The sequence below is a fragment of the Hirundo rustica genome, chromosome 2 (assembly GCF_015227805.2).
Source record: "Hirundo rustica isolate bHirRus1 chromosome 2, bHirRus1.pri.v3, whole genome shotgun sequence".
In the NCBI taxonomy this organism is placed as follows: domain Eukaryota; kingdom Metazoa; phylum Chordata; class Aves; order Passeriformes; family Hirundinidae; genus Hirundo; species Hirundo rustica.
Genome location: NC_053451.1, coordinates 110528718 through 110541529, shown reverse-complemented (window position 1 = coordinate 110541529; position 12812 = coordinate 110528718). Strand labels below are relative to the sequence as shown.

The 12812-nt window shown below is 41.0% G+C and overlaps 1 protein-coding gene across 3 annotated transcripts in view; it reads right to left on the bottom strand.

Moving 5' to 3' along the window:
* Positions 1–763: 763 nt before the first annotated feature.
* The window catches only part of LANCL3 (LanC like family member 3), a 38641-nt gene continuing 26592 nt past the window's right edge, over positions 764–12812 (bottom strand). The window contains exons 2-6 of one of the 3 annotated variants that reach the window (XM_040056804.2): positions 11453–11576; positions 10234–10431; positions 9051–9258; positions 7810–8001; positions 764–1108 (exon numbers count right to left, since the gene is read on the bottom strand). In XM_040056804.2, the coding sequence (XP_039912738.1) occupies positions 7842–8001; positions 9051–9258; positions 10234–10431; positions 11453–11576 (690 nt within the window). In that variant the 3' untranslated portion in view covers positions 764–1108; positions 7810–7841. Of the gene's footprint in view, positions 1109–1699; positions 8002–9050; positions 9259–10233; positions 10432–11452; positions 11577–12812 lie in introns of those variants that run through there. The other 2 variants (XM_040056803.1, XM_040056802.1) reach the window with 2 other exon arrangements.

Below are 12812 nucleotides of genomic sequence, written 5' to 3'. Positions count from 1 at the left end.
AAGGGGCGAGCGGGAGCCCCTCAGGGCGCTCCGTCAGGCTGGCGAGATCACACGGCCACGGCATCGCTCCGGCTGCAAAAGAACCACGCCATGGCACTGAGTGCCACGTCCAGGCTTCCCTGAAACACCTCCAGGACAGTGACTCCATCACCTCCCTGGACAGCCCGTTCCAATGTCTAATCATCCTTTCTGTGAAGAAGTTCCTCCTAATGTCCAATCTAAACCTCCCGCTGGTGCAGCTTAAGATCGTGTCCTCTAGTCCTAATCACTGTTTGCCTGTGAGAAGAGACCGACCCCCAGCTGGCTGCACCCTCCTCTCAGGGACTTGTAGTGAGTGATAAAATAGAGATCCGAAAGGAAGAGGCAAGGGCAGAGACTGTACAAGGAAGAAAATAACCCTGTGCAATAATAAAGGCTGAGCGATGATTTGATTTATTTATTTATTTATTTACTAACTAACTAACTAAATAAATAAATAAAGCAGTAAATAAATAATAAATAAACCCCACAACAAAACCAAGCAAACAAAAGGCAGAAAAGGAGTTGTGAGTGCGGGGGAGCCTCCGCTGATGCACCCAGCTCACACTCCCTGGTCAGGGCAGAGTGGCAGTGTCAGAGGTGCCTTTTTAGCACTTGGACAAGGTGGCTCCTCTTGCCTGCCAGACTTTTTCCTTCAAAGGTTCCATGGGCCACAGACCCCTAAGCTGTGACAGCAGCTGTTGACCTGCAGCATTTGCTCGCTGTCCCTGGGCCTTTCCCCCTCACCAGCCAAATTCTGGAGTCCTGGAGGTATGTACGGTCACCCCAGCAGTATCACCAATGCGCGCATGGATGAGCAGCACAAGGTGACAGCCTGAGGCAAAGACAAGCCTTTGTAGTCCCTCCATGAAATCCTGAACCTGAGCACCTGGCAAGAAACAGAACTGAGGTGCCAGGTTGGCAGATGGTGCCTGTCTGGCACAGGAGTCTCCAGTCATGGCTTCTCTCCTCCTCTTGGTGCAGGCGCTCGGCTCATGCTCAGCTGGTTCTGGTGATAGATCTTGTTTCTCCTTGCCCGTTCCCAGGTAATTGCTGATCTGCATGTGGGGCTTAGCTACAGACCTGGGACCTACAGGAGCACAAGAGGAAGGCAAGATAAGGAGTCTGAGATTAATGGGGTAACACTACTGGCTACTTCTGCTTATCTGCTACTGTTCTTTAAGGCAATTGAGGGTGCCACCAGATGTGCACAAAAAATGCCAATAAACACTTGGCCATTTCTTTATTGCACTGGCAAACCTGGAGGCCCATTGCTCAGCTCAAGTTGAGCTCAGCTAATGATGACAAAGATGGAAACCTTGTTGTGGACAGGCCTAGGTGAGTTTAATGCTTGTGTCCTTCACTGGGAATGGAGGGATGTTTCTGGAAAAGGAAGAGGCCATGGTAACTGAGATTTAAGCATATTGACAACAAATACCTGGAGTGGGAAACTTTGATCTACAGGCCAAAAGCAACCTATCTTGTCTTGTGGGAAACTACCGTGAGGGGTTTTACCTAAGCACTGTGTGCAGCCTGGATGATTTATCTCATTCTAAAATGATTCCTTTTACTTTTGATAACCCCTGAAAAGCTTTTGGAGCACTGAGTCATGGCTATTCTGGAAGGAAGAGTTGCCAGCACTATAAAAGATAAGTACAATAAACAATCCAATGCAAAATCATACCGTTCAATGTTGGACTTTTATTTAAGGCAAAATATAATCACAGCTTTAATATTCATAATATGGATATACACAGTTTGTTCTGCCACTATGAAGCTTAGTATTATCACTGCTTTTAAAAAGCTATAAAATCTAGTTTCTGTCATAATCTACAATACAAAACTAATACAATAAACACATTCTGAAAGATCACAGTGTTCAAAATATTAGAAAAGCAGGGGTCCTGCTTTCAAACAATAAGGTGCATCTCTAAAGAATCAAATCAGCCTTGATTCTACAGGCCTGTTACCACATCATGGCTGTGAATAGCTGTAACACCGAGAAACCAATCTAGGCTGTGGCAATACTCAAGGAATGAATATCACACACTGGAATATACTGAATAATCAAGTGGCACCCACACAAACTGTACATGAAATAATGCCATTTAAGTTCCCTGTACTTTTTATTTGTATTGGTATTCACGTATATTGCAGAGATATCGAGATAAAATGTGTATAAATTGCTATCAAATAGGGCCCTGCATATGCAAACACCTGTGCTTTCCTCATCCTACACAAACAAGCCTTACTAATTCCATGGGACTCATGTGTAAAGGAAAGTTTGTAGGCCTGGGGTCTGGAATGATAAAGTTTTTACCCCTGTTTCACACACGTGGAAGGAACTACCTTACATGCCTGGAATAAAGTGGTTTGCCACTGACATCAGCAGGTGGCCTATCAGGCCCTTCAAATGAGTGCAGGAGGCCAATTCAGTGGCAAAGCCAGAGCATTGTTAAAGGAAACCCTTCTCTCTTGCGTGGTCATGGTAATGAAGACAGCAGCAGAGTTAAATTTCTGATCAGACAGCCTTTCTCTTCCAAACAAAGTAAAAATTATGTTGGACCAGAATCTGTTTTCTATTCCTTTTCTATTCCCTATAGGATAGAATTGGCTTAAGGACTTCTACACAGTCAAACAATGCTGTTGCTGAATATTAGTACACTATAAAATATCTTGTATTCAAATATCATTATACCACTGGGCCAAATGAATTTTTAATCAATTTTCTTCCATTCTAGTTGGTACTGCTGTTCTTGACTTAAATTCCTCCATCTTCTCTTTGAGTCATGCAATGAACAAAGTCAAGGGACTCCCTTCTAAGCATTAAAAATAAATATGGCCTTATGTATTTTCAAGCAGACTGCTATTTATAAATTAATTTTTTTTGAGGGCATGATGTAGAACTTCAAATAGATGGGGTATAGGACCAACGGTGGCAGCACAAATTTGTCAAGTTTAGTAACTCAAAGGCAGATTTAAAAGTTGCTGCTATTGGCTTCTTCAATGAATTTTTTTAAACTGCCTCATCATGGATAGTGCACATCACTTCTGTTCCATTAAAAGATGGGAGTAGGCAGTAGGTTCAGCTATAGGCAACTCCTTCACAGGCAAATGTGTTTTAACATTTGATGAATTTGCTATAATGGCAATGGAGTGCTGTCCAAGGCAGCTGAAACCTGCACAGTGCTTGCTGTACCACTACCTGTTCCATGAAACACTGTGCTGTTTCCTTGGAAAATGCCTATTCACATCCCTAAATTGCTGTATTGTTTTGTGGGCCCTGAGCATTTTTGGCTTATGGCTTTGAAGCATGTTGTTCCCCTCACAGTGGGATTTTTGGTCATTTTCTTAATTCTTTTCAATGTAGCTTTCTGCTGCTACTACTTAGTCTAAGACATATTTATATAAAGTGAAATGTCTTCTCAGAGCAGTCCAGGCTGTGCTGCCAGCCAGCAATTGTTAGTGCTTCAGAGCAAGATTACTCTTTGAAAATCTAAAGGGCAATTTTAGTCCTGATATCTAATCTTCCTACAGATTAGAATATGCACTCATGCCAGTGAATATTCAAGGCATGTAGAAGATTACTGCACCTGAGATTTACTTGGCAGACCTCAGAGATCCAAAGAACAAGGATATATTCCCAAAATGCATGCATACACTAAAATAGGTCACTGTTGGCATAAAACATGCAATATGCTGGCAGATGCTGTAACTGTATATGCAGAAAACCATGTGAGTACAAAAACTTGATTGCTTATCAAAGTTTCCATTTGCACATATTGCCCCTCTACATTTCTGAATACAGCAGATACCTACAGTTTGGTTTTTTTCACAGTATTTAAAAAACCAATCAATATTCTTGTCATATTCTTTCCAGGTCCATATATAATCAGTATTAGAACATCAAAGTGGCATTACTTAAAATGACAGAGTAGCAATGAAGGTGATCCCTTTACTCACACTCCCTTATGTTTATTTCCTAGAACTATTTAAAACTGTATTTTGGAAAGCTTAGCCATTTCACTTGGTTTTGATTGTCCTAACAGAACCGGAACACTGGAGAAGTGACCATGCTCCCTAGAAAGTCTCTGTTTTATTTAATGAAGTAAAACACCAGTGAGAGTTGTTATACAGGATAATGATTTTTCCTTAGCAGGTGGGAAATGGCACAGCCAGTGAGAAGAGACCATCCGGAAGCAAAATAATGTAATGCAAATTACAAAATAATGTAATGCAAGTTCGTAGAACACCCTGCTTAAGCAAAATCAATCAATCTTATTTTCAAGAACAAAAGACCTGGGCTGTTTCTTCAGCCTCCTCAAGTTATTCATAGGTTGGGAAACAAAAGCAGGGAAACTGAAGGCAACAATGATGCAAACAAAGCAGATGTTGAAAGCAGTGGCACAAAATGAACATGTTATTATGACAAGAAGTTGTGAGTAGCAGGTAAAAATAAAGATATATTTGCTAGAACTGTACTGTTGATAAAACTTGTTGCATCTGGTTCTATGAACCTTGAAATCAATACATCTGAACACTACAGATCTAGTTTCCCTCAAAATTATTCTGTGACAGTAATCTATGGATGGCAGGCTAAAAGTCATGAACAGTGTATATAGCTCCTTAAACTCGTGTAATCTACAGCTTTACTCACAAACAGCACCACACAAACACAGGTACATCACAAATAAGCACCAATACCCACATAATGCATCCTCTTTGCTTTAACAGCATAATCAGAAATACTATTATATCACTTAAATTCCTATTGCCTACACTTTAGAAACTAAACACAACCAAGAAACTAATGTGCAAACATGACATAGTTACTCCATTTTACACCCTGAAAGAGGCTTCTTGAGTTTCCCACAACACAGTCTTTTGCCACAGCACCAGGGCAGAATCTGTTCAGGAACATATTTTTCAGTCCATAAGGGCCCAATTCGGGAGCAGGAGGAGACAGCATCCCATGGAGAATGTCTAGCAAAGGTTGCAAGATTGATTTCTCAAAGCAGGAAGAAGGGTACACAGAGGACCTTACTTTTTATTACACTGAAAAGTGCTGACAGCTCTACTCAGGTTGCTGCTCTGTCCATACCTTAAAAGCAACAAATAAAGATTGCAACAGCACGTTTGTAACAGCATATGTAGTACAGAGAAAAAAATCAGTAAGACAATAAAGAGGGGAAAGATGAAAAAAAACCTGTTCATTTAATGAGTGGCATTTTCTAAAGAGCTGGGGTGTATTTGCACTGTGTTCAGAATCCATGACTGCAGCACATCTAGAAGCCACCTTAATCCAGCCAGGGCAGGTAAGAAAAGCCACAAATCTCTGAGAGGAAGCTCAAACTGCCATATCTGATGAAAGAGATGAACAAATATGTTCCAAGGTTTTTACCAGATGTATCCCATGAGACTGTGCTGCCCTTGCCGGAGTCAGTGCTGAACTCACATAACCTGCAGAGATGTTTGGGACCTACATTTCATAAACTGGGCCATTCCATGAGTTTTCTCATTGTTGAATGGATTAACTCTTACTCAAATAATTGTTTTCTTTCTCTCTCCAAAACATCTGGCTCCATATACAAAGAATGGTTGTGGGGACCGGAGATCTGTTTTGAGCTTGCTGTTGATCACAACACAGAGAAGATCAGTCTCCTCTGAATGTGAACTGGAAGAAATTTTACGAAGAGAGACAACACAGGAAAAACCACTAGAAAACTGACACTGAGCTCAGTGTTTATTTCCTGGCATTTGTGAAGAATCACATTTAAAAGAAGTGGAGAGGCCAAGTTTTACCTTCCTTAAACTTTTAAGAAGGTTCCAGTTATCAAATATAGGAGCCAAATGCATTACAGGAACCAACTAGATCAAAAATCCTAACGGATTTGGGATCTTCACTACTGACAATTGGCTTTGCTCTGATCTAACCAGGAGCATTTCCACAGGGCTGGGCAGAACACACTCCCATATCCATGGACTTTTTGGTTCAGCCTCATGTGTACACCCTCCCTATGGAATTCATCCCTCTGTGTGCACACATCCCACTGCTCAGAGTAACCAAATAAGTGACATTAGTGGCTTTCTTAAAAGACCATTTAACCTTTCAACTTACGTGTTTTAAGAACTGTGTTATTTCTATGATTAAGTAATTAATTAGAGCCATACAGTGCAAGACAGTAACAGAAATCCTTATCTGAAGCTCATAATAATGCAAGCCATCTCATTAAAAAACCAGTGGCAAGAGCAGGAAGGGATTATTATATTAAAATGTAGAAGGATTGCAAGACCCAGCTCCAACTTATAGCCTGATCAAAGCCCACTGAAATGAAATGGGAACTTTAATCCATTAGGCATTAAAAATAAAGAAATTGTAATCTCCTCCAGCTGAGAATGCAGGAAGAGGGACTGCATTGTTTGGCAGTGCATGTACAGCAGCTTTTTCTCTCTAACCTCAGTTTTTGACATATTGGTTTTCCCAATTTGTCTTTACAGATATTATTTCCATATAAATAAAAATAAATAAATAGTAAATAGGTTTTAAATACAGATATTAATTTTCTATTTTTTAGTACAAATCTATGTTAGTGTTTTCTTCAGCTTTCAAGTACCATGTTAACATATCTATAATATATAGAAAAACAGCATATAATTGCAACTATACATGCTAGTGCAACTAGTATTGAGCAACCCATTTATTTCTATCTAAATGATTTTCTAGCTAAAAATCATTTGGGCATATACATTATTTTGCTAACTAGGAAAAAAAAAAGCAATTTTGAATTTTGTTATCAGTTTTTTTTTCTGAGGATCAGTATGCCATTCCAGGATTGTATTCACTTTGCAGGGTTTGTAGTGAAGAGTTCATCAAGGAAAATAGGTTTTCTATCATCAGAAAAACTTAAGGTACTGCTCAGAAATGTTACTAAAAGTAATTAATTTTTGAAGGAAGCTTTTGTTATCACTGAACAATGCCTATCTAGAAATGCTGTACCATGAAGAAAGCATCTGCCTGCTGTATCTTTGCTACAGAACTTTTCAACCCAAGTCTTCTCCACGGCTCCACCCATCTTCCACGTGACTGGGAAAATTCTGACGTGACACAGGTACAGTAGATCAGAAAGGAGACCAGCTCCTTGCCACTGACTGAGCTCTAAAAGGAAGGGTCCAGTTCAGTGCTCATTTACACACCAGACCCCACTTGCTGAAATGAACTCTGAAACTGCAGCCTGAACACACAGCTATCTACAGAACTGCCATTATACGCATTATATGAGGACCAAAGAACTCAAAGATACAGATTTTCCTAATTCATGTTACTAAAACTAGCAGATGTGATTTAGGTAAAAAAATCCCAGATTTTGCCTTTGTGCAGTGCAGCGACATGTCTACAACAGCCTCCCCAATTAGCACATTGCTCCACAAACGGTTTTTGCAGGACTCTTGAAAACCTGTTGGGTGCATCACTGTTTCCTCTTTGCATGTCCTTGCAATTCTAGCTTGCCTTTTTTTTTTCACCAAATTAAAAGTTTGATAATGCCCCTTTCTCTCTCACTTGAATAACTAGATAAATATCTATGACATCAGATTCAATCAGCTCCCCCATTTTTTTTCCCCACCGACCCATTTATTTTGACCACACACTTTCCCACCCCCCAAGCCTTAGTGTGTGTTGGTTTTGATCTGACTCCCAGCTACATTAAGGCTAGCATTAGTGGTACCCCATCTCGTTTTGGAAATTGCCTGTCTTGACAAGTAAGTGGAACTGCAGGTGCCCTCTCCCACTACCTCCGGGATGTGGCCCTGGAGAACATCAGTCTTTAGACAAAGACACTGAAGAGAGGAAACTCGGCTTGGTTGGGTTGCAGCAAGTCAGTCAGGAAACACACAGTTCCTGAGAAACCTTCATACAGACTATATACACTTTCTAGTGCCCGGGAACCAGACTTAAATTCTTCTGTAAATAAGAACTCCGCAAACCTGAGAGAGGAAAAAAAAAAAAAAGAATTTGTTATTACTTTATGTCCCTCTCTGTCTCCTTGTTGTTTGGAAACATTGTTTTACTAACATTCAGTAATTAAAAAAAAAAATAGAATGATCAGTATTTAACCTTTTCTGCAAATTCTACACTACCCAATTTCCACAAGAAACTGAGTTTCATTAGTTCCGGAGGAGACAAACCTTTGCAATCTGTGCGTGCATTATGCTTGTTTAAGAGCTATAAACTTCTTCTGATTTCTGTAAAATGCATCATAAAACACATTTTGATAACTGTTAGGATGCAAGCAATGTTTCATAAAATGAATGCAATAAATTCTGTAATGCTGAAATAGCTATACAAAGTAAAAAAAAAAATAAGCAAAGGGATGAAAATCAGTCATCTTAATTACTATGCCACTGCCCCTTGTTATTCTGTGCTGTAAGGAAAACAATAACAACCATGGAATACTATGTTTTTAAACACTGTACGGTAAACTGGAGATACACAGTTAAAGACAATTGCAGCACTGTGACAGAATCTTCACTGGACCACATGTGCTTCCACTCAGACAAAATAGAATTAACCCCACTAGCTAAGCTAAAGGTGGGAATGATAAATTAAAAAATATAAAATACCTGCACACCACATCCTATTCTTACTTTCCACTTTTAATAATATGGAATAGTGTTAAATGCTCTGCAAACATCATAACAAGTCATGTTTTTTTCTACTCCTGGACTTGGGTAAACAGCTTGTCTGAGTGCTGCCATCACATCAGGACAAGACCTGGATGCACGTGATTCCTCCACACCCAGCCCAGCTCCCTCTGAAGGAATGCAAGCTCTCGGGCAGGGAGGGGGTCTGGGAGAACCTGGGCAGCTTGGAAAGAGACTGCAGAGCTCCCACAGAGTGCACCCACCCCAGAACTCACGGCTAGAATTGACCCTGCAGCTTAAATACTTGGGTTAAATCCGACGATGGTGATCACAGACTCTGCTTTATAAATGTTCCTGAAACTTTCAGGAATGCAGAAGACAGGGATGCTCACCTTTGTGCCCTGTATATGTACTTGGAGTTCCCAGTGAGCCTGTACAGCAGCAGGAACACATAAGCACTACCAGCAACCCCGTGGCATATTCCAGGGCCCTTCTTCAGCAGCCCTTTCTGCCAGGTGAGCTCTCCACAGCGGATGCAAGTGTCCAGATATTGAGGCTTCTTGGAAACCAGGTAAGCTTTGGCAAACAGGTATGCAATGCCTAGGAAAAGAGCAGTGAGACTGTCTTTTGTAATAAGCACACCAAGGGTTTCACAGAACACATAAGAAAATAAAGATTAATACACTAAAAACTGCGGTCTCGTGCTCTACACATCAGCTTAGCCTCTAAATGCTCCACATGGAGGGGGGAGTATCTGCTACGCTGAAAACACACAGTAAGATGTACTTATCCACCCCTTGTGACAACACCACTTTCATCTTTTCAAGTCATTACTGAATTTCAGAGTTTACTCTAACATTTCAGACTTTCACCATTTTAAAAGAGCAGTCACATTTTTGCCTTTAAACAGTAAACTCTTTGCACTGTCTTCTAAGGGCTCCAAATACACATTCACTTCACCTGCTTATGCTGACAGAAACATGAGGATGGGCGAGATAATTTCTTACACTGCCAACAGACTTTTACTAAATGAGGAAGAGAAACTCACTTATTTTTTTCCAATGAGGAAAAACTGGAAAAACTACACTGAATTGTTCTAGTTATACATAGCTATGCATACTGACTTCTGCCAAAAAAAAAAAAAAAAAAAAGGCAGCTATTTGGCTTATTTTTAGAGGGGATTTAAATAAATTAATCATAATCTCCATCAGAGCACTGCACAGCTCAGTTCATGGTAACCTTATGAGAATGCACATGACACACAACCAACTCAAGTGCCTAAGGAAATGTCCAGCTGACTTGTGGTCTGAATTTAACAAACACTGGAGTAGCTGAAGTGTTCCTTTAAGCTACATCTGTGTTATTACCCAAGAAAAGAACAGTGATGGGATACAGAATTTTTCTGGGGAAGAACAATTGCAATTGATGATTTTCCACATCTCTAAGCGTAACTTCTTTGAGGTTTTTTCACTTTGATCGAATTTAACCCGAGATTATCTTCTACATGGAATCACCTAATGTGGAAAAGCAACGTGATCAGCATCTGGCTATGCATAGCATCAAGGGGAAAAGAACCTGGAGCTCCATGGCACCAGTGCACCAGCTCGTTCTCCCGCTCGATTGTCTCCCCCAGCTCAGGGGGCCAGTTGCTGTTCTGTTCCTGGTCCATCAGGAAATCCACACTCTGCCACACCAGCTCCTGATCTGCTGGCTGCAGGTACTCATAATAGGAGAGCAACATCTGCAGGATTGAGGAAAGCCCATGTGCTGCACCTGCAAAGAAGAGGAACAACTGAATTAGAGGGTGGGTTTAGGTCCTGTCTGCACCTCATTGCAACTTTCCCTTGGGACAGATTTCCTTGTCAAGAGCATGTCTCCATCTTCTTCATGCATGCTGGAAGAGTGCTTGGAATAAAAGACTTCTAGGTGCATAGCACTTTGCAAAAATATGCATAAATTCCTTCTGCTCTCACTCTGATATGACTGAAACTCACTGCAGAAGTTAAACTGAACCTGAACTGAATACTGTTTCAAGGTGTTACTCTCCCTGGCACACTGCTGAATCTGGGCCATGTATTTGCATTTGCTGAATGCAAATTGAAACTGGGCCATAAATGGGTATTTCACAGTTACTGACTGACAGTACCAGTGAGCCAACACCTAAACTTCAGCGCAAGAACTGTCTGTACCCACCAGGGTGTGTGGAACACTCCACTCAGGGACTGCTCTCTCTGCTCCCCTGCCAGGGAGCTGTGAACCAATCTCACATTTTCTGCAGGGATATGGTGCCTTGGGAACCCTGTGAGAGCCCTGCTCACTTTCACCACTGCTTCAGGTGAGCTCCAGCCCATCTCCCCATGAGGAGAGCAGCTGACAACATGTCTGAGTCGCAGTGCTACAGCCAAAACCGCTCTGCCAGTCCCGGCATGGCAACAGCAGCTCCCAGAGAACATCCCTGACAGTGCCCTGAGCAACCTGCTCCACACAGGCATGGACACCACACCCTCATGCCTCTGCTGGCAAGGCAGATTTATCTCCCAGGGCAGAAAGAGGAGGGAATGAAGCTGCTCCCCTGCTGCAGCACAGGCACCTCCTGCACTCCCCAGTGCTCGGCAGCACCAGCCCTTCCCTCCAGCTCCTCAGTGCCACTTGACAGTTTTAGGAGGTTGGATGGTCCCAACGGGTTCAGGAGAAATCCCACACTGTAGATTTTATGTGTTTTATTTCTGAAGTGCCTACTAGCTCAGCATCTCCACACAGCACACTCTCAGAGGTGCTGGTGTGTTCTACTCACCAAGGTACTCTGTTCCATAGTAGGAATACATCAGTGGGACTGGCTTCCTCTTCTTCACTGCATACTGTTTTCCTGATTCCAGTATGGCCAGGCAGATTGATTTAATTTGTGCTGCAGTCAGCACCTAAACAGAAACATCAAACAAACATCAAGTCTATTATAATTATTTCATTTTTAAAGACATTTTTCAGGACTCTGCTTTTTTTTTTTTTTTTTGCCAGTGCACAGGATGCAGTACTGCCTTTAATCTTATAAATATGCTGTAATGCACATCATTATTAGGAGTTCCTTACATAACACAGTTGATTTACATAATGTTTCTCAAAACCAGAGTTTCATCCTGTCTCAGGAAGTGAATGTCAAATCTTTAGCTGCACAGATGAGGTGAAAAGAGGCCCTCTAAGAGTCTTTCCTTCCCAGAGATCCTTCAGTCTGATGGAAGCTGACAACAAGCAGCAGGCAAAATGCAGAAAGCAAGATGCAGACTGGGGGAGGAGGCATTAGGAGAAGACAAAGGAAAAGATGAAACAAGTAAATGTTACAGGCTTTATTGGAACACACTGACCTAGACAGGTTTTTCTACAGAAAAGGTTTTTTTTAAAAAAGGAAGCAAGGAAGCATTACTAAATTACTGAAAATCAGTATTATGTATGAGGGTTCAGAAACCTCTTAGTAAAAGAATCAGCCTTTCTTAATACAAGAAAATGCTAGGAAAAATGAAGTGCAAGACGGGCTTCTATGAAGATAGGCTAGTAATGCCTGTGGGACTTTAGCATCACAAACAGGTTAATGCAGTCTCTAAAAATGACTAATGCCTTACTCTTAGAGGTGTCAGAAGTAAGACTGACAAATCACATATTTCATCAGAACTTTTCCATGCTAATGATCTAAAGCATTCAGCGAGAAATCAGTTTTACAGGTCTTAACTACAACTCTAAATACATGCAATGCACAGCAATCACCAGCAATGTCCTGTGTCAGCCACACCTGCACATTGCTGACCAATACCTAGGCCAATTAAATAATTGATTGTTTTAGCTTTAGGGGAAAGCCCATATGGCAGCAGCACTTTGAAGAAATGTATTTCAGAGAAAGCAAAAAGGAAAAATGACAGAAAAGGAGAAAGCTGTACAAGTAGTCTTGACAAGATAAGCAGCAATCCTAAAATTAACTGGAATATCAGAATAATGTCTTTGAAATGTTTCTGAACACATCTGGGTTTGCCATAATTTTATTATCATAGGATTTACAACAAGTTCTTCAAGTTTAAAAAATACTGATAGCTTTGATATGGAAGCAGCATCTCCTATAAACTTTATTTTCTCATTTGGACTGTAAAAGATGCTACAGATAATTAATG